Source organism: Trachemys scripta, chromosome 1, assembly GCF_013100865.1.
Source record: "Trachemys scripta elegans isolate TJP31775 chromosome 1, CAS_Tse_1.0, whole genome shotgun sequence".
Lineage (NCBI taxonomy): Eukaryota > Metazoa > Chordata > Testudines > Emydidae > Trachemys > Trachemys scripta.
Window position 1 is genome coordinate 299,891,248 of NC_048298.1, and position 27,836 is coordinate 299,919,083.

Sequence of the window (27,836 nt, forward strand, 5' to 3'; positions counted from 1 at the left end):
TACTATTTAAACAGTTTGATTAATTTTTTAATCGACAGCTCCAGTTTTGGCACATGCCTACACAGGTAGAATCATACATTAAAAACAAATCTTTAGAACTGGAAATAACCTATTTTAAACAGAAGTACAAAAAAAATGTACAAAATAGTTGTGTGGTCCTATACAATGCAATATTAGAAAATGTCTAAAATAAGTTTACAAGATATTTAAAGTTTGACTAGTCCCTTTATAGATGGATTCCAGCAAAATTTAATGCTGTATTCTAACAATATGAGTATTATTCCACTCCTCATAGGATTTTTTCTGAACAAGCAAAATTAAGGTGTTTGAGCAAGTATATACAGTAGACAGCTTCAAACAGAGTAAAAAAAAGACTACTGTACAGTATACATGAGCTTAATAAAAGTACACAAAGGCCAGCAGTAAAATACAGAAGAACTTCATTACAATGTAGATTATAAAGGATATGGTATATTAGGTTTATTACTAAAGTCAGTTTTACTCAGACACCATACATATAGAAAAAAAATTAGTCACCAAGGCCAGCTGCCACTCTGTCAAACTGCATAATTGAAAACTTATTAAAAGCATCTTCAAAATTAGTTATTCAGTCTAAACTTTGCAAGATGTAAGATTGCTATTAATATAGTCTCCAAGGCTGCTTTACAGGTATTCTGGAAAGAAAGAAGAATTTTGTGGCAAGTTCTCAGCTACCATAAGTCTTTCTTTATGAATCAAAGTAATTACCAGGGTGCTTCCAGTGTCTATGGCAATGTGGATTCTCACCAATATCTGGAAGTGTGTACAAAATACTGTGAAATTTAGTCTTCCACCAAGTCATCAAGAATGTCAGTCATTTTAACCTCAGGAGCCATGTGTACTGTATGCATCTGTTTCTCAAGAAGTTCTTCCATGATCAGTTATTCAATGGGGGAGACAATGTATGGCTCAACCATTAACAGTGGCTGATTTTTAAAAGTTTTGAAAGTCATGACCCATCTGACACTTTAAATACTACCAATAAAATGCACATGATAAATGAAGACATCAAACAAATTACAGCTAAAAATCTCAAACTATGAGAGATAAAGTGAATGTACAGCCTTGTTTTGTGTTAAAGCCTCCTTTGGAAAGAGATTCATTACTACTGATGGGTTTTATACCGAATTTTTTTTTAACCTCTAAAAGAATGGCAGTAAGTGGAAAACATTTTAAGTAACAAAACACACTGTGATTTAAGTAACAGTATTGAAGTTTAAGATTTTTACTAACTGATTTAGTGTGCCAGAAGATGATAGTGTACTTGCCTCAAGGCATAACTTATAGTCTCAGACTTCAGTCATCTCCAAGTGAGATAGCAGCATACCCAGACCACTTTAAAAAAGTACAAGTATAGCAACATTGGACTCATTTAGCACCTCCCGTAGGAGGCTCTGAAAGGGCTTTACAAACATCAATGAAGCCTCAACACTCCTGAGAGATAGATTAAATGTTTTTCCCCCATTTTACATATTTTTGGAAATAGATGCAGAGAGAGGTTAAACAGCATGTGACTGAGGTGGGAACAGAATTTAGATCTTCTGATTCCCTGTCCTCTGCCTTAATCGCAAGCTTCTATTTTTTTCGCCCCAAAAATTTCTAGATCAACAGTTAGAAAACAATCTTGGATACTATACCCAGCTTCTAGATTCACAACAGCCTAGTCAGTCCTCAAGTCCTCACTGGCCTCAGAAACGTGTTTAAAAATACATTTAAACATAGATCAAAACAGATTGTAGCAAAACTAGTTTATAACTCTGCTAGGCTTACTTGTGTGGACAGGGATCAAGGAATAGTTTTAAACATTTTTTAATGAAGACTCTTTGGCTTAACATAGTTTGGCCAGTGTCGTAAGAAAGTTCAGGAGAAGTTGCAGCAAAAAGGTGTTTAAACATGATTCCACAGCCAGTGATAACAGAGCCTAACTTGGATGTTTATTGGAACACTGTGATAACAGTTTCCTAACCAACAATTTGAGACCTATTCTCACATTGCCAAGTCTTCAGGAGAACCATGCTAATCACCTCACCATCTGGGTTTAGGCAAAGCAAGTGAAGTAGCAATCATAGAAGAATTCTGTACTGAGGCCTTGGCTACACTCGGGAATTCACAGCGCTGTGAAGCGTGAGTGTAGTCACGCTGTAAGTACTCCACTTCTCCGAGGGGAGTAGCTTGCAGCGCTGCGAGTGAGCACGCAGTGCTGCAGGCTCTGATCACACTGGCGCTTTACAACGCTGCACTCGGGGAGGGAGGGGACCGTTTTCACACCCCTGAGCGCAGCAAGTTGCAGCGCTGTACAGCGCCAGTGTAGCCCAGGCCTCAGTGTGTGTTGCAGTGGTAAGCAAACAGACTTGGTGTTATGGACAGAGGAAAAGAGGAGCTACACAATACCCACTGACTACTCTGCTTCCCATGGAGATGCCCATTTCAAAAGAAACAGGATGATGTTTGGGGATGGAAGAGTAAAGAATAGAGCAGAATCCCTTCCTGGTATCCTAGACACAAACAAGGAACAGCTGCCTCACTCCTCCCTTCTCAAACTTCTCACTCCTGCAATGCATTGATGTGCATTTGCATTCTCAGTTGAAAGTCTTATGATTTTTATACCAATTTCATGAATTTTGTTGGTCTTCCTTCTGATTCTTGAACTCTTGGGGTTCAACATACTCTCACAGGAGGATTTGTTAAAGATGGCTGTGGTGTCAGACTGCAGTTAAAACCATCTATCGAATCTGAAAAATAGTAAGAAGAGCATGGTTTACAACAGACCTACTAGGAAATAAACAAAATAGTAAGGCCCACCACCAAAGCATGAGCAAGAAGTGGTTTAGTTACAAGTTTGAAGAGTAAAGAAGCGGAGTGCTCTAGAGTCTAGAGTACCAAAAAGGAGATTAAGGGAGATTTTCAGAGGCACACAGGGCAGCTAGACACCCAACTCCCATTGAAAGTTAAGAGGAAGGGAAAAATTTTCCCTTCTTGGGATAAAGAGCCTTTGCTGGACAATTAGCAGTATTTCACATATTTAAAGGTTCATCTCCTCTATAAAGAAATGTTGCTTACCAGTAATTGTTCAAGAGTTGCCTCTGTGTATTCACAACTTGTGGGATTTGGCACCACTGAATTGCTGAGCTGCACAACTGCCTTGAAAAGCCACATCTGTTGGGGATTCCATGAGTGTTCCTGTGAGATGGTGATGCCGTCACCCTACTCTACATACAAGAGTGTACAGCTTTTCAAGGTAATTCAGTGCCAGATCCCACAAGTGGGAATATCCAGAGGTCCTCAAAGAAAACACACAAGTTTGACAATGGTTATTAAGCTCTGTTGCATCTCAGCCCACATTCTAATAGACCAGGCTGAACTGTGGCTATATCTGGGCCATGTTCTAGCCAGATTCAAAAAGTGTTCGAGGAATTAGGCAAAATTCTCTAGATAATATAATTTTAGCCTGATTAGAATATGGTTCAGCACAATGTTCACAGGCCAAGCTCCAAAATGTGTTAGAAAAGACAAGTCAATATGCTAATGAATTTAATTACAACTGTTAAAACTGTTTCTCTGTCATAGATGGGGCCTTTGACTTTAGCACATTTTGACTTTTAGGGGTATGGTTAAATTCCCATGTACGCCACAAAATGGAATGTTTTAACTGTGCCGTGGGGATAATACAGAGGAGACTTTAGGCCCTGTTCACTTTTCAGTTGTAACCAAGCTCGGGACACATTTACAACAAGGTTAGAAGGTTTAGCATAGTTGGGATGTAACCAAGGCTAGAGCACTGGACAATCCAGGAAGATGGGGGCCTAGTTTTATTTGTGCATTATGAGCAGGAGCATTAGTTTGTCACAGTGTTAGTTACAAATTGGCAAAAAAGTGGAGCTGCTTCTCTCACATCTCCTCTTCCTTATCCTCCTGTTGGTTTTGGAGAAATATTATAACCACTGTAGAGTTAAAGAGCTTATTTTTAAAGAAAAGTGGGGGAGGCTGAGAAGAGTATAAAGAAGGGGGAGAGAACAGGAGGGAAAGATGAAATTGGGAAAAGTAGTAAAGAACAGATGAGAGGAAAATAAGGTACAAGAAAAAAAGAAAAGGTGGAGAGGAGATAAAGGAAGCAAGAGGAGAGGAGATGGGGACAGCCAGTCCCTCAAAATAACCTAGGGCAGAAGCTCCCATCCATTTCTATTTTTCTTTTAAAAACCACAGAGTATTCTTAAGTATCATGTTTAAAAATCTTAATCATAATAACCTACAAAAAAAAAACAAAAAACAAAACAACAAAAAACAGGAAAGCACCATCAAAGCTCATGGACAGCTCCAGTTGCTGTAATTAACAACAAGAAAAAAGTTTTATTTCAGCTGTTTACAGCTGACATTGTGGGTTGCATATGTATGTGTGCACATGTCATGCCATCATGTAAAAAAGCAGGACATTTTTTAAAAAATTGCAGAGGAGACAAAGAACCTGCCAATAGCATGGACAATTAACTACTGTATGCACTCAACTTGGGTGAACATTTTTACCAATTTAGTCTTATAACAATGAATTTTTTTTTACAAACTAGTTGACAATTGGTTATGAGGCATTTGGTTATTGGATTTAGATAATTATTTATGCAACACCAAAAAAAATGTTCAAATTCCTTTGCAGCCCAAATAAATCATGACATGATTTACCCCCTCCCCGCCAAAGAACTTGCACTCTAATTCTGGCTGTGATACAAGTGATTTTAATGATATGTGCATGGGTTAAAGCAGGAAAAGTGTTGAATAAATATTATCTGAGCTTGGTTTTTCAAAGCCCCATGTTGTATATGACAAAATCATTCTCTATGTCATAAAGATATGCTAAATGAAGATGGTTTTACATTGCTCACTGCATAGCTTCACCTATAACTGAAGGTACACACTAATTATTGAAATGATGTAGGAGACATTTAAAATTGCCGGCTTAAAAAAAATGGAATTTCAGAAACCCAGAATGTGTTTCAGGGGACATTTCTGAATTTTGTATAATCCTGATTTTAGATAATCAGAGTTCAAATAATTGGAGTTGAGTTATAGTACATTAAAAAGCAGTAACAGTAGGTTTTTGTCTTGTATGATATCAACCTACCTCTTGAGGTGAATTTTCTGTCTGAAAAACTGTTCAAACGGACATAAGGTTCACTCATTTTTTCTAGAAACATAGTGCTTATTTCTTTCTTTTCTGGAGTGGTATTGGACAAATTCAAAACTTTCCCAGTCACTGCAACTGTGTTTTTGCTGATCCCAAACCAATAGAAGAAATCAAACAGGGCATCAGATTTGAACTCATAGGAAAAGCTCAAGTCTTCTCCGGTAACTAAATGGCTTCCTGGAGGGAAAAAATTCTTGACAACTTCTTGGAAATCAAACTGGGGGGGAAAAAAAAATTATATATAGTTAAATGTTTAAATCATGTAAGGCATGATCTCTGCCTCAAAGAGCTTACAACTTATACTTTAGATGTGACATCCTATTTAAAAAACAAACAAAAAAAACAAAACTTACCCATAGAATTTGAATCTGCAGTTGCAGACATGGAGACCTGCAGCATTCTAATCCCCATACCACACAGCTGTCTATCACTAGCATCACTGCTTTGACATTTGACTCACTTTCCCCCTCCTTTCCTTGTGATGGGGCGGGGAGAAAAGAGGGAGAAGTGTCAAAGCAGTGATCCTAGTGATACTAGCAGGTGCAGTGATGCTTTCAAATAAACTTTATATAATGGGCAAGGGACTTCAATGAAGAGATGTTTGAATACTAAACTCCTATGATTATAGTTCCTTTTTGCCCTCCAGAGATGGCCTATACCTGTATTGTCATAATTTCCTCATCCTTAAAATGTTAACCTGACAAACTACAATTGTCCTAGATTTTTTGTGCTATGAAGACGAGACTGAAGGGTGAAAACTACATTAGCCTGACAAGGGTCTAGTCTTACAGAAGCAAAAAAATTCAAGTTAAAGCTCAAATTCCATGCTCACCGCTATATCATGGTCTTCTCAGTAAAAAAATGTGCTGAAACTAAACATTTTGGCAGACTTCTGTATAACATGAAGATTGCCTATTACCAACCAGATTTTACCTTTTCATAAATATGTACTTCACGTTGCAGATGGCCATGGGAGAGATTTTCGGCTCTGTACTTCAGAAACACATGATTAATTAGCTAATTGCTAATAAAATAGCTAATCCTATTTTGGGGGATAGATTATTTCCTAGTGCCTCATTCTGGCTTTACAGCACAAAATATACCGGTACTTCTTAGAAATTCTCTTACCTGAAAGGATATTAATGGTCTTCCTACCAAAGGACAGCATTATCAAAAGTATATTTGAGTGTAAACCTAATTATCGGAGCCTACATTTTCTGAATTGCATATACAGAAGTGTGCATGAAAAATTTGCACGTGCAATTACAGTGATTGTACATGTGTCTGCAAAAATGACATGCACAAATAGCTGTTAGTCTAAATAGTCACGTGTACACATAATTTATTCATGCACGCAGAGTACATATTTCTGAAATTCTAGGAATAATGTCTAAGGCCAGGCCTACATTAGAAACTTTTACCAGTATAGCAAAGTTGGTTGGGTATGGGATTTTTGGGTGACATTTCTACACTAGGGCTTTTGCCAGTATAGACACAATTAGATCAGCACAAAAGTGTTCTGCCAATATAGGTTATTTAGTGTGCCAAACCAGTCTAAGCTGCACTGGCAAAAGCATTTTTTGCCGATATCAAGGGCATCTATAATAGAGGAGTTTGCCAGTATAACTATAGCAACAAATCTTTTTTTTAAATGTAAACCTGGCATAAGTATCTGATATGAATGACCTAGCATCACACATTTTGTATACACAATTTGCTTTGTGAAGCGCTGCTCACACATGATGGTATAAAACACTTAGTAGAACACTATGCCAATGTTTTCATCCCAGAGGAAATTTTTAAAAGATATATATTTTTCAGTTCATTCATCATTAGATATGCTTTTTTTCCCCCCGTTGGAAATTTCAGAATGTTGGTCTGAACAAAATGAGTAATGATTTCCTTTACAGAATGTTAAGCAATACTAGAGTAACACTCAACAAGTCACAGATGAAAATGCTACAGTCAGGTTTTAATGTAATTCATTTATTGCTTTATGTCAGGGGTAGGCAACCTTTCAGAAGTGGTGTGCCAAGTCTTCATTTATTCACTTTAATTTAAGGTTTCGTGTGCCTGTAATACATTTTAACGTTTTTTTAGAAGGGGTCGCTCTCTAAGTATATTATATAACTAAACTATTGTTGTATGTAAAGTAAACAAGGTTTTCAAAATGTTTAAGAAGCTTCATTTAAAATTAAATTAAAATGCTGATCTTACGCCACCAGCCTGCTCAGCCCGCTGGGTGGGGGGTTCAGGGCAGAGGGCTGGGTGTTGGGGGGGACTTGAGGTCAGGGCAGAGGGCTGGGGGGAGGTGGTTCGGGGCAGAGGGCTGGGTGTTGGGGGGGACTCGAGGTCAGGGCAGAGGGCTACGGGGTGTGGAGGTGCAGGGCAGAAGGCTGGGGGGTGGGGGCAACTGGAGGGGCGCGAGGCGGGGTGGGGGGGGGGGTGGGGGGGATGCAGGGCAGAGGGATGGAGCTGTGGGGGTGCAGGGCAGAGGGATGGGTGTGTGTTGGGGTGGGGAGGTGCAAGACAGAAGACTGGGGTGCTCGGCTCGTGGGGGTGCTCCCAGCCCCCTGCCCTGAGCAGCTCATGGCAGGGGGCTGGGAGGGATATGACCTGTTCTACCCCCTTCCCCCAGGCCCGGCCCTACCTCTCTCTGCCTGCTCTACAGCGCAGCCAGCACGCTGCGCTCAGCTCTGCTCCTCTGGGAGGAGGAGGGGCCGGAATGCACCACGTTGTGCAAAGAAGCAGGGGAGGGGGGAAGCTTGGCTGCTGCATGACAAAGCTTCTGCCTCCTGCCCCCGCAGGGGAGAGCGGTGGGCGGAGGAGCTGCGGGGGGCCGGGACTCCCCCCACCGCTATCCCCTGCAGGGGCAGGAGACAGAAGCTTGATCCTGTGGCAGCCAAGCTTCACCCTCCCCCTTCTTCCCACAGCGTGGTGCATTCCGGCCCCTCTGCCCCTCCTCCTCCTCCTCTCAGTGGGCAGCAGTGTGCCACTCAGAATCGGCTTGCGTGCTGTGTCTGGCACGCGTGCTGTAGGTTGCCGACCCCTGCTTTATGTCCCCTAAGTCCTCTGGAGAATGTTGCAATCCACATAATACCCCCTATAATAATTCTGCATCTCTGATTTATCTTGCAGATATGAAGAAACATGTAACCTGATATACAGTTAGATAGGCCCAGATCCTCAAAAGAATTTAGACACTTAACTTCCTTTATTAGCAATTAGCTAATTGATCATGTGTTTCTGAAGTGCAGATCTGAAAATCTCTCCCATGGCCATCTGCAAAGTGAAGTACATTTAAATAAAAGGATATTAGGCACTTACATACCTTAGGATCTGGGCTTTAATGACTACACATCTGGAGATGAAGGGCATAAATGATTCCAACTAAAGTTGACATGTAATTTACACAAAATGTATTCCTTTGAGTCAGCTTTTTCTGCTACACTGTAATGGACTAGTGCTACTTTATGCTTCCACCCACTTTTAGTCAGACCGTATTCCTTTTTTGGGATGGAGAGGGCCTGGTGGGGATGGAAATCCACGCTTTGCAGGAGAACATCATGTAGCTGAAATTCAGTACTAAACTGAGTAGGCTATCTAAATGCTCACATATTGTTTGCAGTGTTGTAGCCGTGTTGGTCCCAAGATATTGGAGAGACAAGATGGGTGAGGTAATATCTTTTATTGGACTAACTTCTGTTGATGAAAGAGACAAGCTTCTGAGCTACACAAAGCTGTTCCTCTGTGTTTGGGAAAGGTACTCAAGAGAGTCACAGCTAAATACAAGGTGGAACAGATGGTTTAGCATAAGTTGTTAACACAAGATGTAAGAACCCATTCAAGGTAAAATGACCAGTTAGCATCTCTGCAGTCATAGCACAAGAAAGGGGAGGTTAGTGGGTTACAGACTGTCACAATCAACGGTAATCAGATACTGGATTTATGATTTATTACAACAATCTGTAACCCACTAACTACGCCTTTCTTGTCCTATGACTGCAGAGGTCATAACTGGCCATTTCATCTTGAATGGTCTCTTACAATGCATGTTATGTACCGCACTAAAATAGATTGGTATAATGTTATAGTTCACAGTATTTTATAAGTTAGAATTCATTCCTGCAAATAAAGCTGTTACCCTTTTGGGCACTCTCACAAGAGCAACAATATTTTATGTCCTCTGCTCAACAGGATGCATTGAATGCTTTAAGTTTAATCAGATTAAAAACAAATGAGGGCAAAATTGGACCCTTACTTGCTAGCAATGTAAAAAAAAAAAAACAAAAACAAAAAAAACAAAAAAAAACCCACAAATCTGAAACACAGAATTTTGAGTTTGGCAACTAAAGAACATCTCAGTTCACTGCCAAGGACAAAGCAGATGCCTAAACTTTGAACCCATATTGGGTTTTTTTTATTATTATTTTAATATATGTTGTATAGTTTATATTTAAAGAGAATAGGCTATACCAAAACATGCATTATAAATCTGTTTATTTGCAAGTTTCCTCCAGAAACCACTTCTGTTTGTGCCTCACACAAGCCAAAAGGAAAGTTAATGTTCAGCACAAACAGTCTTGAGTATCTTATTAACAGCACATATCCAGGACTCACCCGCAGTTTGTAACTTTCTCCGAACACTGAGGATATTACTGTGTTCATACCATGCTCTATCTGTCTTCTGATCTTAGGATGTCGTGTGTTCACGATAAGTGCGTATGTTTTTTCTGAAACTGATACAGTTAAAATGTTACTAATTGTACCCCTTTCAAGAGTCTGATTTGTCTGCATACCCCAAGTTTCACCTCACTTAAAAGCTACTTGCTTATAAAATCAGACAAAATACTAAAGTGTCACGGCCACACTATTACTGAAAAGTTGGTTACTTTCTAATCTTTACTATATAATTATAAAATAAATCAATTAGAATATAAATACTCTACTTACATTTCAATGTATAGTATACAGAGCAGTATAAACAAGTTGTATGAAATTTTAGTTTGTACTGACTTCGCTAGTACTTATTACGTAGCCTGTTATAAAACTAGGCAAATATTTAAATGAGTTTATGTACCCCCTGGAAGATCTCTACATACCCCTATGAGGTTCTTACCCACGAAAGCTTATGCTCCCAATACTTCTGTTAGTCTTAAAGGTGCCACAGGACTCTCTGTTACTTCCTAGGAGTATGTATATCCCTGGTTGAGAACCACTGCTTTAGACCATTCTCTACCCATATCCCAAATATTATTGGCTGAATTTTCATCTAATAAAAAAGTTCAGGCAGGCCTTGTGCAAAATCCCCATATAGCTCTGTTAATGCATCTAAAACAACTGGATAAATGGTGTGATCACATCTCCCTGTAGTAGCAAGCCCCAGCAACTGGTAAAGCTTGAACAGCTATTTGGAGCAGATACTGGAGAACTCCTTTAGCTTCATGTTAGAAGCCTGTGGTTTTGGTGTCAAAGGTACCAGATTTGATCCTCTCCAATGACCGATATATGTATGTCTGCAGTTGCTCTTTAGGGAATCATGCTCCCATTGGATCCACACCTATATAATAACTACTCCTGAGGGAATTACGTGCCAAAAAATTAAAAATTCTGCCAATTTTATTTGTCAATAAATAAAAGTTAAGACTCCAACATGGCAGTGGGGAGCACAGGTCACTGGCTGCACAGAGGTGGGAAATCACCCTGCAGCCTACTCCCCCTCATTCATCTCCCCCCAGACCCTGACCCAGCGCAAGGACCGGCGCTGCCCCTCCATGCCAGGTGCACCAGGTGTGGGCAGGCAGGGTCAGCGCAGCAGGATCCAAGTGTGCTGGGGATCCAGGTGTGGGATGAGAGGGTTCTGGGAGGAGCAATCTGGATGTGGGCAGCTCAGCGGGGGTCCAGCTTCAGGCGGATGGGGGCAGATCTGAATGCACAGGGGCTCATTGGGAGCTTCTGGGTGCAGGAGGTGAGGCTTTGGGGGGAGGAGGGTGTCTGGATGCATGGGGGAGCAGCTCCCCATACAGTGACCCCTCCCCCTTTGGCTGAAGAGTGAAGGGGGCAGGAAGCAGGAGGGGAGAGGGATGTGGAGCTTCCTGCAGAGGGGGGGGGAGGTTTCTGGGGCTGGTTCTGACCCAGACCCAACTGTTCTTTGCAGAGGAAGAGGAAGTCCCCTCTTCCCCCCATCTCCAATCCAGCCGGGACTAGCAGTTGAGCCCGGGGCAGGTAGGAGCCACCAGCTGGGGCATCCCCATAGCATAGTTTGATAGCTATTTTGGCGGGGTGGAGGTGGCACAAGATCGCTTGGTTCACTGGCTCTCTTCACCACCACCTGGAGTGGTATCTGGGCTGCCAATGCTGCGGAGGCTGGGGATATGCGACAGTCTGAAGTTGACAATCAACTTCAGACTGTCGCATATCCTTGATGAGTGCCCACTGACTGACAGCAGGGCATGTTGTGCATAAGCATAGAGGGCAGTGGGGAGGGGAAGGGGCATGGGATGGGGAAGAGAAGTGGATAGAGCAATGGGGGGAGGAGGGCAGCAGGAGCAAGCACCAGGAATATTCTTGGCCCAGGGCTCAGCTCCAGCAATGTTTGGGGCTGAGTCTCTCCCTTGGCCCCGCCTTCCGCCACCACACATCCCCCGGGCCATTTAAAACAGCCCGGGGGCCCCACTCACCACTGGCAGTGCAGCAGAGCTAAGCGGCTTCCTCCCTGCTCGCTCCACATGGCTGCCAGCCCCTCCCTCCAGCCCCTGGGTGGGGTGGGTCTGTGTCCTGCCCCAAGTGCCCCTGCAGCCAATGGGAAGCTGCGGGGGCAGTGCCTGGGGTAGCAGCACATGGAGACTCCCGGCCTGCCCTGCCTAGGAGTCCCAAGTAAGCGCTGCATTCCCCCCACCCCCTCCCAGAGCCTGCACTCCCACTTCAGCTCCCCTCCCATCTCCAAGCTCCCTCCCAGAGACTGCACCTCCACCCCCAGCCCAGAGCCAGCACCCAAACTCTGTCCCAGAGCCTGCACCCCTCACCCCCTCCTGCACCCCCACTTCTTGTCCAAGCCCAGAGCCTACACTCAAACTCCATCCCAGAGTCTGAACCCCAGGCCCCCTCCTACACCCCCAGAGCCTGTACCCAAACTCCATCCTAGAGCCTGCACCCCAGACCCCTCCCCCACCCAAACTCCCTCCCAGAACCCAACCTCTCACCTGTCCTGCACCCCAATCCCCTGCCCTAGCCCAGGGTCTGCACCCTAGACCTCTTCCCTCAACCCAAACTTCCTCCTAGAGCCTTAGGCAGGTGGGGGGCAGAGTTTGGGCACCACCAAAATGTCTACAAACCTGCCATCCCTGCTCACTCTTGTACATAAAACAGGACGATGGCCACGCAGGGCATGCCCAGCACACATAGAAGGGGAAGATGACTGGTACTAGGACCCAGGGGGTTGCGTCCAACTGCAATCAGCGAGCCAGAGTGCCCCTCCCCCCATGTCCTGCCTCTGTTTGGGGGGCAACACCCCCTCTGCCTTCCAAACTATGCCCATAGATGTCCCCAAACACCCCCTCTCCCCCAACACGGTGATTTACCTCTCCGCTGGCTACTGTGGATGCCTGAAACGATGCGCCCATGCTGCTGGGGAGGGGTGCATGACCACTCTTGCAGATTCCCTTTACTTCCCTGTCAGAGAGTAATTTTTGTGCAGGGAACCAAAGAAATCTGTGAGGACATGAATTTTGTGCACGCATAGGGGTGCAGAATTCTCCCAGAAGTAAATAATCCACTACCATAAGGGGTAAAAGTATTAAAACTCAAACTGTCAGCATTAAATACTGCTGGATATTTTGTGGATTTTCTGGGGAACAACGCCTTGTAAGAAGGGTGTAAAACATTTTAGCCCAACTGAAAATTATAAGCAATTGAAAACAATCTTAGAATGGAAGCTGTCGTATCCCAAAAGATCAACACAATGGGCCAGATCCTATGCCAATCTACATCAGCTGGAGGATCTGTCTCACCCTTTATTTTTAATCAAGCAAGTCTAAACACGAATAATGAAAAGGAACTATATAACATACATACATACCTTTTGAGGAATAATTTTTTGTTCTGACATTTGTGAAGAATACTAGTGGTCTGGTTAGTATAGTTTCTCTGTAGTCTTTATAATCACGATGGCTGGTGAGTTCTACATCCCTGTTAAAAATCAATTACAACATTATTAGCTACTCTCTTTGTAAAGTACATTCTTAAGTATAATTTTATTTTAAAAAAATCGAATTTGATTTCTACTATTCAAGTTTCTTTTCACATAAAACCATGGAGAAATGCAGGGGCTTGAACGTGATTCAATTACTTCATTAAGGATGGAGACCAGCATTTTGAAACTGTAGTGCAGAGATGGGCAAACTAAGGCCTGCGGGACCCTCCTTTCCAGCCCCTGAGCTCCTGGCCCAGTAGGCTACCCTGGGCCCCTCCCCCACTGTTCTCCCTCCCCCACAGCTTCAGCTCGCTGTGCAGCTGGCGCAATGCTCTGAGTGGCGGGGCTGCGAGCTCCTGGGGGTTGGATGGGGCGGCAGAGGGCGGTTAGGGAGAAGGAGTGGTTGGATGGGGTAGAGGTCCCAGGGGCAGTCAGGAATGAGAGGAGAAGTTGGATAGGGCGGCGGGGGGCAGTCGGGGCGAGAGGTCCGGAGGTGGTAAAGAGGACAGGGAGTGGGGGTGTGGATGGGGCAGGAGTTCCAGGGGGGCCTTCAGGGGACAGGGAGGGTTGGATGAGGCAGGAGTCCTGGGGGGGCTTTCAGGGGGCGAGAAGCAGGGGGAATTGGGGGATAGGGGGCAGGGGCCGGGCCACGCCTGGCTGTTTGGGGAGGCACAGCCTCCCCTAACCAGCCCGCCATACAATTTGGAAACCTGATGTGGCCCTCAGGCCAAAAAGTTTGCCTGCTCCTGCTCTAGTGGCTAAAGCTAGGCATCTAAGTAAAACACATCTGAAAAACCAGACTATTTTAATTTAGATGCACACCTTTAGGCACCACCGTTTGAAAATGTTGCCAATACTGTAGATTTATTTTAAAAAACTCATGGTATTAGGTGTTTTCCTTAACGTCTCTGCTTCTGGAATTATGAGATTATGAATGATTCTCAACTTTCATTAAAATAAGTAAGTTTCTAGCTGTAATAGTTGGAGAAAGATTGGAAAACAACCCCAAATACTCAAAAACCAGAAGGTAAATAATAAAAAAAACCTCTTTTTTTTTAAATCACATGATTTTGAAGCCAATCTCATGCTTTTGGGGAAACTGACTCATGGGTTGTTTTTTTGAACACTTAGGACTGACAATATTGGATTGCTTTTATGTAATTCCACCTCTCTTTGTAATAAAACTACAAAATGAAATAAACAGTTAAAAATATAAAAAGCACGTGAACACTTTCCTTCACCCCCCTCTCTCAAAACAGACTGGAAAATGGGTAAATACAGCTGTTGCTACATGAGATAACAGGAAAAGGAAAATGTTTGGGGACTAAAACAATAATTACATCCAGATCTGGTTCATTTAAATCTCAGATCACAGTCACTCTGAAAGCAGCTCATAATAATTTCTCACTATCAGTCTTCTACAGACTGTTGTAAAAAAATAAGTAATAGCCTTAGAGCACAAGGTGTGGTCTGTTTTGTAGAATATATTTGGGCCTTTGTGGCAAGTGTGATTTTAAAATATCTTTTCTAGCCATCTGATTTTTGGAATACATGGCAATGTGTAATTTAAAGTACTGTATTATTTTTCTCCAGTTTTTCAGCCCTCAACATGCGATTTACATCTGATTAGCAATGTTTATACTCATGGTGCAGTTTATATGAAAAAAGAAAAAGAAAAATCCTTGTCAAGAAAATACAGACTGTCCTGACTACACGTTTGATACAGCAAGTCTACAAAAACACAACCGAAGGAAAATAAAATACCACACCTACTATACAACTTTTCAGACTCTCTCATTTTCAGTATGGAAATTTGACTATATTGTAAACAAACTGCTTTTGCAATCATTTAAAGCCGTACGAATTATAATCAAATATACAAGAAATGTTTCAAATTAAACTTTGTACAATTGACTCAAAGAAAATTGTTACAACCAAGTTATAAATCTCAGAAAATAGAAGCTTAAAATGGAAACATGAACAGACCCGCAGCAATACAGCAATGTGAACCAGAGGTACTTTCAAATAATTAAGTTGGGCCTTATCAAAGGCGCTGGAACTAAGGGTGCTACTGCACCCCCTGGCTTGAAGTGGTTTCCTTCCATTACATACAGGGTTCACAGTTTGGTTCAATGGGTCTCAGTACTCCCACTATACAAATTGTTCCAGCATTTCTGGGTCTTATCTACACTTAACAGCCACACTGGTACAGGAAAAACACTTTTTTTAAATAGTATAAGATTATATACTTATACTAGTATAAGGTATAAGATTATTCCCGTTCAGTGAATAAAAAGCTGTACCAGCAAAAGTACTCTTTGACCAGTGTAACTGCATCTACGCTAGGATTTTTGCCAGCATAGCTATGTCATACCCAAAAAATTACCCCTCCCAACCGAAATAATTATGCCAGCAAAACTTTGAAGTGTAGACCTGGTCTTACTGGTTTTAGGAGATGGGGGGGGAGGGAGGGAGTGAAAACTACCAACTTCTTTTTCCTACCAGAACTAAATAAGTCACTTTTTGGAACATGCAGGGATACATTGCAGGATGCGGGACAGACACAGGAAAGCTGGGTTGGGAGGCAACAGAACAGGCTGCACACTGACATGAGTCACAGTTCTGGCTTAGATCCCTCTTGTGGAGAGTTGGGTATTACAGTGGAGTTGGGATAGTTTTTTTTCTCTTATGAGTTTGTAATCTATTATCAGTTACGTGCTAGTGTGCTCAGCACCTTACAAGACACAAATAAAAAGCCTCTACTAGACATTTATACCATTGTGAGTACAGACAAAAGCATCAACTCCAAATCAAAACTACAAACAGTTCAGGCAACTCATAACACATTAAGGCAAAAAAATTTGGGTGCCTACATCCGGGATCCTAAGTCCAAGTTTAGACAGTGGCCTGATTTTCACGGATACTGAGCACTGACAAATCCCACTGAAGTTAGAATACGAGGTGCTCAATACCTTTGAAAATTAAGCCACTAGTACTTTAGTGCCTGAATGTGGATTTGAGACTAACTTTAGGCACTCAGTTTTCACAATTTTGGCCTCAGTTAATTTTCAAAGGCAAGTGCAACCTAAGTTTTGAGAAGAGACAAACCAATTTAACAAATCACTGAGTAAGTGCTTCTCCCTCTGTACTTGAAAGAATCATGTAATTTTTGCATGGTTAGTTTCCTTCCCCAGAAACAGGATCATAGAGATTCCTACATACAAGGTGCAGAAAGTTTGGGAGCAGATTCAAACTGGGAGGCCACCGGGACATAGGAAGGGAAGGAGAAATGTTAGACTCTAGGAATGAGGAACTCAAAGTACTATTCAAAGTCCACTGCAATCCATAACTGCCCTGCTTATCTTTGTATGCAGTGTTGTTAGACACTAACATTCATGGACTGCACAGAGACACTGGATTTATGGTTTATTAAAACAATCAGTAACCCACTAATACCTTACTCTTTGTCCTATGACTGCAGAGGTGCTAATGGACCGCTCCACCTTGAATGGCCCCTTTAGAATATGTGCTAACTACCTATGCTAAACAATTTGTTCCACCTTGTATTCAGGGCCAGCTCTGGCTTTTTTGCCGCCCCAGGCAAAAAAGCCTCCCGCTGCCCCCTCCCCCCGCAGCATGGCAGGGGAGGGCGCCAAGCCCGGCCGCGGGCCGCTCTCCCCCACCAGCCGGAGCGCCGGGGGGAGGGCGGTGAGCCCGCCGCGGCTCTGCTGGCGGCCAGAGCCCCGGGAGGAGGGCAGAGAGCCCGGCCGGGGCTCCGCTCTCTCCAGCGTCCAGAGCGCCAGGAGGAGGGCGGCGAGCCCGCCGCGGCTCCGCTGGCGGCTGGAGCCCCGGGAGGAGGGCGGAGAGCCCGGCCGGGGCTCTGCTCTCCTCGGCCGGGGCTCCGCTCTCCCCGGCGTCCAGAGCGCCGGGAGGAGGGCGGCAAGCCGGCCGGGGCTCCGCTCTCCCCGGCAGCCAGAGCGCCAGGGGGAGGGCGGCGAGCCGGCCGGGGCTCCGCTCTCCCCAGCAGCCAGAGCGCTGGGGGAGGGCGGTGAGCCTGCTGCGGCTCCGCTCTCCCCGGCGGCCGGAGCACCGCGGGGAGGGCGGTGAGCCCAGTCACAGCTCCGCTCTCCCTGGAGCCGGAGCACCGCGCCGCCCCCCTCCAGGTGCTGCCCCAAGCACAAGCTTGGTGGGCTGGTGCCTGGAGTTGGCCCTGCTTGTATTTAGCTGTGACCCTCAGAGTACCTTTCCCAGACCCAAAGAGCTCTGTGGGGCTCGAAAGCCTTTCTCTAACCAACAGAAGTTGGTACAATAAGAGATATAGCTCCCCCACCTTGTCTCTCTGTATCTTTGAACACTCAAAAACAGGGGTTCTGTTTCTTTTAGTTTCTCTCTGATTTGTAGAACTTTTTTTCCCCCCAACTTTATGATAAGAGTTTGCTTTGGACTTGACACACCTAACTGCAATTTTTACTGTTTCCAAACCTTCCAAGTCCTGCTCATTTAGAGGTCCCTCATTTCAGCCTAATTGTAAAGGCAGCTTTGGTTTAAATATTATGTTCTTTTGGTTGAAACAAAACAATTTTTTTCCAATGGGCCATTTGACAGATCTGCTGGCCCCATCCAAAACCACTGCTCTTATTTGTACACTCAAATCCCAATGACTTTCAATCACTATTTTACAGACCTCCATAAAACTACATGGCCACCTTCCCCCACTCCTCCCAGTGGGAGAGATCATGGTGCTCTCACTGGGTTGCATTGTGCTCTTTACCTCAGGGTTTAGAGCCAGGACCACCTTTCCTCTCTGGGCTGCAGCTCTTTTAATTATACTCCAGAGGGAATTCTGCATCAAAATATTAAAAATTCTGTGCCAAAAATATTAAAAATTCTGCACCTAGTATTTTAAAATTCTGCAAAATTCTGCATATTTTATTTGTCAATAAATAAATGTGAAGGCTCCGGCCAGGGCCGGATTATGACATTCTGAGGCCCTAAACTATGTCAAGTGTAAAGAGGCCCCATACCGTAAAAAATTTTTTTTTTATCATCACAGAAAGGATATCGAATATATAAAGACGAAAGCTTTATATTTGCATATATACAAAGGCAAAGTTGTAAAAATAGAACAATAATCTAACTAAAACAAATGTCTTGTAATATGCCTGTTTGCATTATAAAATAGTTTCAAATTAACATATTTTCATCTGATTTCTTAATTAGTAGATATGAAAATTTTATATCTACAGCAACACAAAAGCAGTTAAAGTTACACAGACCAGCTTACTTAATGGAAGCAGTGCAACCTGTAGTAGGTCTGTTTGCACATCACATTAATTTTAACACAGAAATTTAAAACATTTTCTTCTGTGATTTTTGGAGAGCAAAGTCATTGATGATGTCCTAAAACGATAAGCTACAAAGTTTGTCACTTTCAATGCACAGAATGTTTAGGGCAGATTGCCTAGAAAATGCTGCAAGAAAAGCGGACATCTCTCTTTGTGTTCACTTCTCTTATCCTCTGTCTCCCTCAGGATGACTAATCTCAAATAAATACCTTGGGCACACAGAGTGACAACAAGGGTATGTCTACACTACGGGATTAATCCAAATTTACAGAATTTGAATTTTGGAAACATATTGTATAAAGTCGAATGTATGCGGCCACACTAAGCACATTAATTCGGCGGTGTGCATCCATGCACCGGGGCTAGCATCGATTTCCGGAGCTTTGCACTGTGGGTAGTCATCCCATAGCTATCCCATAGTTCCCACAGTCTCCCCCGCCCATTGGAATTCTGGGTTGAGATCCCAGTGCCTGATGGGGCAAAAAACATTGTCGCAGGTGCTTCTGGGTACAGCCTCACCCCTCCCTCCATGAAAGCAATGCAGACAACCATTTTGCACCTTTTTTCCTGGGTGAACACTACAAACTCCATACCACGGCAAGCATGGAGCCCGCTCAGCTCAAGACAGCAGTCATGAACATTGTAAACACCTCGCGCATTCTCATGCAGTTTATGCTGAACCAGGACCAGAAAAACAAGGCGAGGAGGAGGCGGCGACGGCAGCGCAGCAACAAGAGTGATGAGGACATGACACGGACACAGAATTCTCTCAAACCGCAGGCCCCGGTGCTTTGGAGATCATGTTGTTAATGGGGCAAGTTCTATCCCTGGAACGCCAATTCTGGGCCCAGGAAACAAGCACAGACTGGTGGGACCGCATAGTGTTGCAGGTGTGGGACGATTCCCAGTGGCTGCGAAACTTTCGCATGCGTAAGGGCACATTCATGGAGCTTTGTGACTTGCTGTCCCCTGTCCTGAAGCGCCAGAATACCAAGATGAGAGCAGCCCTCACAGTTGAGAAGCGAGTGGCGATAGCCCTGTGGAAGCTTGCAATGCCAGACAGCTACCGGTCAGTCGGGAATCAATTTGGAGTGGGCAAATCTACTGTGGGGGCTGCTGTGATGCAAGTAGCCAAAGCAATCACTGAGCTGCTGCTACGAAAGGTAGTGACTCTGGGAAATGTGCAGGTCATAGTGGATGGCTTTGCTGCAATGGGATTCCCTAACTGTGGTGGGGCGATAGCTGGAACCCATATCCCTATCTTGGCACCGGAGCACCAGGGTACCCAGTACATAAACCGCAAGGGGTACTTTTCAATGGTGCTGCAAGCACTTGTGGATCACAAGGGACGTTTCACCAACATCAACGCGGGCTGGCTGGGAAGGGTTCATGATGCTCGCGTCTTCAGGAACACTACTCTGTTTAAATGGCTGCAGCAAGGGACTTACTTCCCGGACCAGAAAATAACCGTTGGGGATGTTGAAATGCCAATAGTTATTCTTGGGGACCCAGCCTACCCCTTAATGCCATGGCTCATGAAGCCATACACAGGCAGCCTGGACAGGAGTCAGGAGCTGTTCAACTACAGGCTGAGCAAGTGCAGAATGGTGGTAGAATGTGCATTTGTCTGTTTAAAAGGTCGCTGGTGATTGTTACTGACTCACTCAGAACTCAGCCAAACCAATATCCCCATTGTTATTACTGCTTGCTGTGTGCTCCACAATCTCTGTGAAAGTAAGGGCGAGACCTTTATGGCGGGGTGGGAGGCTGTGGCAAATTGCCTGGCTGCTGATTACACGCAGCCAGAACCAGGGTGATTAGAAGAGCACACCAGGAAGCGCTGCACATCAGAGAAGCTTTGAAAACCAGTTTCATGACTGGCCAGGCTACAGTGTGAAATTTCTGTTTGTTTCTCATTCATGAAAACCCGCCCCCTTTATTGACTCATTCTCTGTAAGGAACTCACCCTCCCCCTTCCCCCAGCTTGCTTTCAAAGGAAATAAAGTAACTATCGTTTAAAAATCACTTATTCTTTATTAATTGATTATAAAAAGAGGGAGAGAACCCAGGTGGGGTTTGGGAGGAGGATCGGCGGGAAGGAAAAGGTTAAAAAAATGACAGCCTTTTGCTTGGGCTATCCACTGGAGTGGAATGGGAGGGTGTACGGAGCCTCCCCCCCCCCGCCGCGTTCTTACACGTCTGGGTGAGGAGGGTATGGAACATGGTGAAGGGGGTGGGGGGTTATACAGGGTCTGTAGCGGCACTCTGTTATCCTGCTGCCGTTCCTGAAGCTCCACCGGACGCTGGAGCATGTCTGTTTGCTCACGCAGCAGCCCCAGTATTGCATCCTGCCTCCTCTGATCTTCCTGCCGCCACCTCTTATCTGAAGCATCTCTCCTCTCCTCACGTTGGTCCCTCCTGTCCTCACATTCACTGGCATCTTTCCTATACTTTGAAACCGTGTCCTTCCACTGATTCAGATGAGCTCTTTCACTGCGGGTGGATTCCATGATTTCCGCGAACATCTCGTCTCACGTCTTCTTTTTCTGACGCCTTATCTGAGATAGCCTTCGGGACGGAGGAGGGAGCCTTGAAAAATTTGCAGCTGCTGGAGGGAGGGAAAAAAGGAGAGAATTTTTTAAAAAGATACATTTTACAGAACAATGCTTATATTCTTTCACGGTGACCAACACTATTCACATTACATAGCACATGTGATTTCTGTGCAAGGTCGCATTTTGCCTCTTAATATTGAGTGCCTGTGGCTTTGCTGCTAGAGATCACAGACGCAGGTCCGGGCAACAGAATTCGACTTGCATGCAGCCATGGTAAGCCATTGTCTTTCGGCTTCTGCGCCCTCCTTTCCCACATACCAAGCAAAGCCCGTTGAGTGCTGCGGTTTTCCTGTTAACCTTCAGCAGCAGAAAACAAACTAACTGCCCCTCCCCCCCAAATCCAATTCTCTGGATGATCACTTTATCCCTCCCCCCACCGCATGGCTGGTATCAGGGAAGATCCCTGCTAGCCAAACGTGAAAAGCTCTGGGCCAATTCCACACCCCCCCGCGCTTGGCTAACTGCAGGGAAGGATTTCTTTTCAGCCACAGGCAAACAGTCCAGTAGGAACGGCCACCTCTGTCCCCTTAATTAAATTCCTGTATTTCAACCAGGTTACCATGAGCGATATCACTCTCCTGAGGATTACACAGCGAGATAAAGAACGGATGTTGCTTGAATGCCAGCAAACACGGGGACCATATGCTGCCAGGCTTTGTCATGCAAGGATACCAGATTACTTGCTACTAACATGGCGTGGTCAAGTGTCCTACCACGGAGGACGGAATAAGGCTGCACTGCCCAGAAACCTTGTGGCAAGGCTTTTGGAGTACCTCCAGGAGAGCTTCATGGAGATGTCCCTGGAGGATTTCCCCTCCATCCCCAGACACGTTAACAGACTTTTCCAGTAGCTGTACTGGCCGCGAATGCATCCCAAGTCCTCAGGGCAAAGTAATCATTAAAAAACGCTTGCTTTTAAAACAAGTTTTATATTTTAAAAGGTAAACTCACCTGAGGTCCCTTCCATAGGGTCATGGTCTTGGATACTGGCTTGGGAGGGTACTTCAGTCAGGCTGAGAAAAAGATCCTGGCTGTTGGGGAGAACGGAGTGCTGTGTGCTCTCCGCAAGCTCGTCGTCCTCCTCCTCCTCTTCCCCGTCCGCAGAATCCTCAGGTGTAGCTGATGAGATTACCCCCGCCTCGGAATCCACGGTCAGAGGTGGGGTAGTGGTGGCGGCCCCCCCTAGAACTGCATGCAGCTCGGCGTAGAAGCGGCATGTCCGCAGCTCTGACCCGGAGCGACCTTTTGCCTCCTTTGTTTTTTGATAGGCTTGTCTGAGCTCCTTGACTTTCACACGGCACTGATCTGAGTCCCTATTGTGGCCTCTCTCCATCATGCCCTTGGAGATTTTTTCAAAAGTTTTGGCATTTCGTCTTTTTGAACGAAGTTCTGCTAGCACTGAATCCTCTCCCCATATAGCGATCAGATCTAGTACCTCCCATACGGTCCATGCTGGTGCTCTTTTTTGATTATCGGCCTGCATGGTTACCTGTACTGATGAGCTATCTGTGGTCACCTGTGCTCTCCACGCTGGGCAAACAGGAAATAAAACTCAAATGTTCGCGGGGCTTTTCCTGTCTACTTGGCCAGTGCATCCGAGTTCAGATTGCTGTCCAGAGCGGTCACAATGGTGCACTGTGGGATAGCTCCCGGAGGCCAATACCATCGAATTGCGGCCACACTAACCCTAATTCAAAATGACAATATCGATTTTGGCGCTACTCCGCTCGTCGGGGTGGAGTACAGAAATTGATTTTAAGAGCCCTTTATTTCAAAATAAATGGCTTCGTTGTGTGGACGGGTGCAGGGTTAATTCGATTTAACACTGCTAAATCCGAATTAAAGTCATAGTGTAGACCAGGCCAAAGCTATATGCGTGAAAGAGAAAAAAAAGGGACTGGTAATCTCTGAACAGGCACTGAGAAAGTGAGAAAAACTAGCCTATATTTAAGCATATATAATGACTATTATAGGCCTCAATAGCTTATAAATCAGGGGCTCTCAAACTGGGGGGTCAGGACCCCTCAGGGGGTCCCAAGATTCTTACATGGGGAGTTGTGAGCTGTCAGCCTTCACCCCAAACACCGCTTTGCCTCCAGCATTTATAATGGTGTTAAATATATTAAAAAGTGTTTTTAGTTTATAAGGGAGGCGGGGAGATCACATTGAGAGGCTTGCTATGTGAAAGGGGTCACCAGTACAAAAGTTTGAGAACCACCACTATAAATCATATAGTAACTCCTCACTTAACGTCCTCCCGGTTAATGTTGTTTCACTATTAGGTTGCGGACCTATTAGAGAAGTTCTGCAATGTTCCCTTATAACGTTGTTTGGCTCCCCCGACTCTGCCCACCCGGTGCTCCTGCCGGGGACCGGGTCGGGGCACGAGGGCAAGCCCCCATACCCCTATCCCAACCCCCAGCAGGAGCCCTGGGCAGGTAGAACGGGGCAAGGCCCCGTGCCCTGACACCGCTCCCCGGCTGGAATGCTTGGCGGGCGGAGCAGGGCAAGCCCCCGTGCCCTGACCCCACTACATGCCTGCCTCAACCAAGCTTCACAATCATTGGTGAGTAAAGTTTTAAATAATTTTAAACAATTTAATACTAATGCTGTATATGTATACAGTGTCTTTTGCCTGGCAAAATATTTCCCTTGGAACCTAACCCCCCTTTACATTAATTCTTATGCGGAAATTGGATTTGCTTCACATCATTTCGCTTAAAGTTGCATTTTTCAAGAGCATAACTTGGACGTTAAGTGAGGAGTTACTGTGTATGCACATAGTTTGAAATAACTTGCTCACCAAGTACTCAGAATATTTTGATATATATGTATATCTTCCTTCACTTCTCTCAAAACCCTCTATTTATCCTTTCGTCAGCACTCTCTGATATTTATTGTGAAGGTTCCCAAAACTGAAGGAGGGAAGCCAAGACAAGTGTATCCTCCTCAAGATCCACTTGACCCAAGTCCATAAGATGATCAGCTGCAAACTCAATCATGTGAAGCATGGATAGCGCATGAAGCAGAAAACGGCATGCACACTAAAATACACAATTGTACATATGTACAGACCAAAAGAAGAAAACACACTAACACTTAAGCAAATGAAGGAAAACAGGAGCGAAGGCACTATATGACTGAGAAACGAAAGATGGCAGCCTGCCGGCTATTACCAGCCAAGGGGGATGCTAAACATGACGTCACTCCTAGGACAAGTCCCATACAAGTATGAGCTTGGCAGGATTGCTTCACGACACTACCGTCTCTGACCTCACATTTTTCCAGATTTTATCAGCAGTGATATTTATTTAAATAAGTTATGAAGGCATGGTCAGAATTTCACCAGCAGCACCTGGCCAACAAAACACTACCCTAGAAGACTGATAGCAGACTTACTCCTAGAAATACTAAATTTACAAGTGCAATTATCGGGAGGGTTTTCAGCCCGGGCCTCCCGCCTGTCAATAATGAACAATTAGTGAAGGGTAAGGGTATTTGTCATATTTGAACAAAAGTGTCTATATTTAAAGAGAATCTTCTTTTTCCCATATCTCCTTTATTTATCAACTGATTTTGATAAAATTTGAAGTGTTTTTTCTTTTTTAGAAGCCCCTCATATTGTGAGTTCCTGAGCTGTAACTTAGTTACTTTATGCCTTAATCCGGCCCTGGCTCCAGCATGGCAGAAGGGAGCACAAGCCACTGGGTGCACAGAGGTGGGAGATCACCCTGCAGCACCCCTGGGACACGAACTCAGCGATGAGGCTACACCTGACCCTGACACAGCGCGAGGGTCGGGATTGCCCCAGAAACACCCTGGGGCCCTGCCTCTCCATGCCAGGTGCACCAAAATAGTGAGCGAGCAGGACAGAGTCTCGTACGCCCAGCCCTGATCCCTGATCCAGGTGTGGAACAAGCAGGCTCACTTTGGTGGGATCTGAGTGTAGAGGGGCTTAGCAAGGGGGGATCCAGGTGTGGGGTGAGAAGGTTCTGTGTGGAATGATTGAAGGGTCCAGGTGCACGGGGGATCAGGATGCACAGAGGCTCATTGCGGGGTTCCATGTGCCGAGGAATGGGACTTTGCAGGTGGGTCCAGGTGAACTTGGTTGGGGCTCAGTAGGGGTGTCTGGATGTGGGGGATGAGGCTTGGTGGGAAGGGTTGAGCACTGGGGGAGTGGAGCTTCGTGGCTTGGGGCTCAGTGGGGTGGGGGTCAGGGTGTTCCAGGTGCAGGGGATGTAGGGCTCCTTGGGGCACAGATGCTGGAACTAGGGGTGCTGCCACAGCCCCTGGCTTGAAGGGGTTTCCATAAGATACAGCATTTACAGTTTGGTTTAATGGCTCTCAGCAGCCCCACTATACAAACTGTTCTAGCACCCCTGCATTCGGGTGGGGGTTTGAGTGTGGGGGGGGCTCAGCAGGGGACTTCTGGGTGCAGGGGACTCTGGATGCAGGGGGGGGGGGTTAGGGTGCAGCAGGAGGGTTCAACATGCACAGGGGTTGGCGGATGGGTGAGCAACTCCCCATACAGTGACCCCTTCCTGCGTGGCTAAGTAGTGAGGGGGGCGGGGGGGGGGGGGGAGGGGAGGGTATGCAGAGCTTCCTGCAGCTGGGTGAGGTTTCTGGGAGGTGGGTCTGACCCAGCTGCTCCTTGCAGGAGAAGAGGAAGTCCCATTCTTCCCCATTTCCCCAGGACTAGCAGCTGAGCCTGGTGTAGGGTAGGTGCTACTGGCTGGGGCGTCCCCAGCCCCATGCTCATTTACCTCTCCGCCAGCTACTCCAGGCCCCCAAAACTATGAATCTGCACAGCTGGGGAGAGGTGTGACTGCTCTTGCAGCTTCCCTTTGTTTCCCCACCATTTCTCTGCAGGGGACATGAATTCTGTATGCATGCAGTGACGCAGAATTCCCACAGGAGTAGAATTTACACTCGCCTTATGCCCTTTGTCCCCATCCTCCCTGCACTCTGAAGCTGCGGTGCTGGACATGCTCTACATGCCCAGAGGGTAAGAAGAGAAATTAAAAAGGCTGGGACTGTTCAACTTGGAAAAGAGACATGATAGAGGTTTATAAAATCTTGACTAGTGTGGAGAAAGTAAGTAAGGAAGTGCTATTTAATCCTTCACATAACACAAGAACTAGGTCACCCAATGAAATCAATAGACAGCAGGTTTAAGAAACAAACAAACAAAAGGAAGGATTTCTTCACACAACACAACCAACCTGTGGAACTTGTTGCCAGGGGATTTTGTGAAGGTCAAAATTATAACTGGATTAAAAAAAGGATTAGATAAATTCATGGAAGTAGATTTATCAGTGGCTATATCCAAGCTAGTGAGGGATGCAACCCCTGCTCTGGATAGCCCTAGCCTCTGCCTGCCAGAACCTGGGAGAGGCGGGGAGGGATCACTAGCTGGTTGCCTGCTCTGTTCATTCCCTTTGAAGCACCTGACATTGGCCGCTGTTGGAAGACAGGATACTGGGCTACCTGGACCACTGGTTCTTACGGTACAGGCAGCACCCACATCTGTCCCCTAATGCCCCACCATTGCACAGGGCAGGGGAAGGGGCCCAGGGAGATGAAGTCTGGGGCAGGGAGGCTCCCTGGTAGGGTCCCCAGCCCAGCGAGGGAAGGTTGGCGGGGCCCCCAACAGGACATGTAGCAGCGCTGCAGCGCGAGGATCCGGGACAGGGCTCCCGGAGCGGGCGGGGCTCGGTACCTCTTGAAGTGGCCGGTGAGGCGGCAGTGGCGCTGCCCGTCGTGGTGCAGGGCGCCATCGCTGAGCACGGTGAAGCCGCCGGCGGGCCGGTGGCGCGGCGGGCGGAGCACGGCCAGCTGGTCCCCGCGCAGCTGGAAGCAGTCGGGCTGCAGCAGCAGCAGCTGGCGCAGCGGCAGCAAGGCGAGCTCGCAGTCGCAGGTCCGCGGGCCGCGCAGCTCCCCCGAGGAGATGGGGCTCGGGCTGGGCTTGGCCATGGAGAGGACGCGGCAGCACGCGAGACGGGAAACTGGCCGGGGCTCGGTGCGGACGGCGGGGTTGGGGAGCCGGGCTGCTCCCGCTGGATATATCCCCCTGCAGGCTCCGCCTCCGGCCGGAAACAACAGCCAACAAGTGCTGCTCTCTCCCGCAGTGCCCCGCCTGGCTCCACAGTCCACCCGACCTGCGCCACAATGACAAACAGCCCAACCCCCTCACGTCCTCGGCCCGGCTCGCCCTATGCACTTCTGCATTGCCCCCAACGGGGCCCTCCCCCCTACACTCTCCATTGCCCTCAGCTGTGCCTTGCGCCTCACATTCTCCTCACCCCCTCTCAGCAGCTGCGTTCGTCCCCTCACATGCTCTCCAGTGGGGCACAGCCAGGCCCAGAGGGCCCTGGTGCAAGAATAGGGCCCTGTCCTGCCCCTTCATGAGTATGAAATCTAACATTTTGCTTCCCTTTCCCATCGTGGAAAATCAGAACATATACCCCTCT

The 27,836-nt window shown here is 45.9% G+C and overlaps 1 protein-coding gene across 2 annotated transcripts; it reads right to left on the minus strand.

The window, feature by feature from the left end:
* Nucleotides 1-27,487, minus strand: MEDAG (mesenteric estrogen dependent adipogenesis). 2 transcript variants are annotated; one of them, XM_034758672.1, is made up of 5 exons: nucleotides 27,086-27,487; nucleotides 13,293-13,402; nucleotides 9,836-9,948; nucleotides 5,153-5,432; nucleotides 1-2,771 (listed from the first exon to the last, which is right to left on the minus strand). In XM_034758672.1, the coding sequence occupies exons 1-5, from the start codon at nucleotides 27,337-27,339 to the stop codon at nucleotides 2,698-2,700; spliced, it is 831 nt and encodes a 276-aa protein (XP_034614563.1). In that variant the 5' UTR covers nucleotides 27,340-27,487; the 3' UTR covers nucleotides 1-2,697. The 2 variants fall into 2 exon arrangements, with proteins under 2 accessions (XP_034614563.1, XP_034614562.1); XM_034758671.1 differs by having other exon boundaries at nucleotides 9,836-9,954; nucleotides 27,086-27,481.
* Between the last annotated feature and the right edge of the window lie 349 nt (nucleotides 27,488-27,836).

What these genes read in the sequence shown, in the direction of transcription:
- MEDAG (XM_034758671.1), bottom strand. Translation starts at nt 27,339, where the DNA reads ATGGCCAAGCCCAGCCCGAGCCCCATCTCCTCGGGGGAGCTGCGCGGC. An exon ending in CTCACCGGCCACTTCAAGAG is followed by an intron (nt 13,403 to 27,085) that starts GTACCGAGCCCC and finishes GATTTTTAACAG; the next exon opens with GGATGTAGAACTCACCAGCC. An exon ending in CAGAAAATTCACCTCAAGAG is followed by an intron (nt 2,772 to 5,152) that starts GTAGGTTGATAT and finishes ACTATTTTTCAG; the next exon opens with ATTCGATAGATGGTTTTAAC.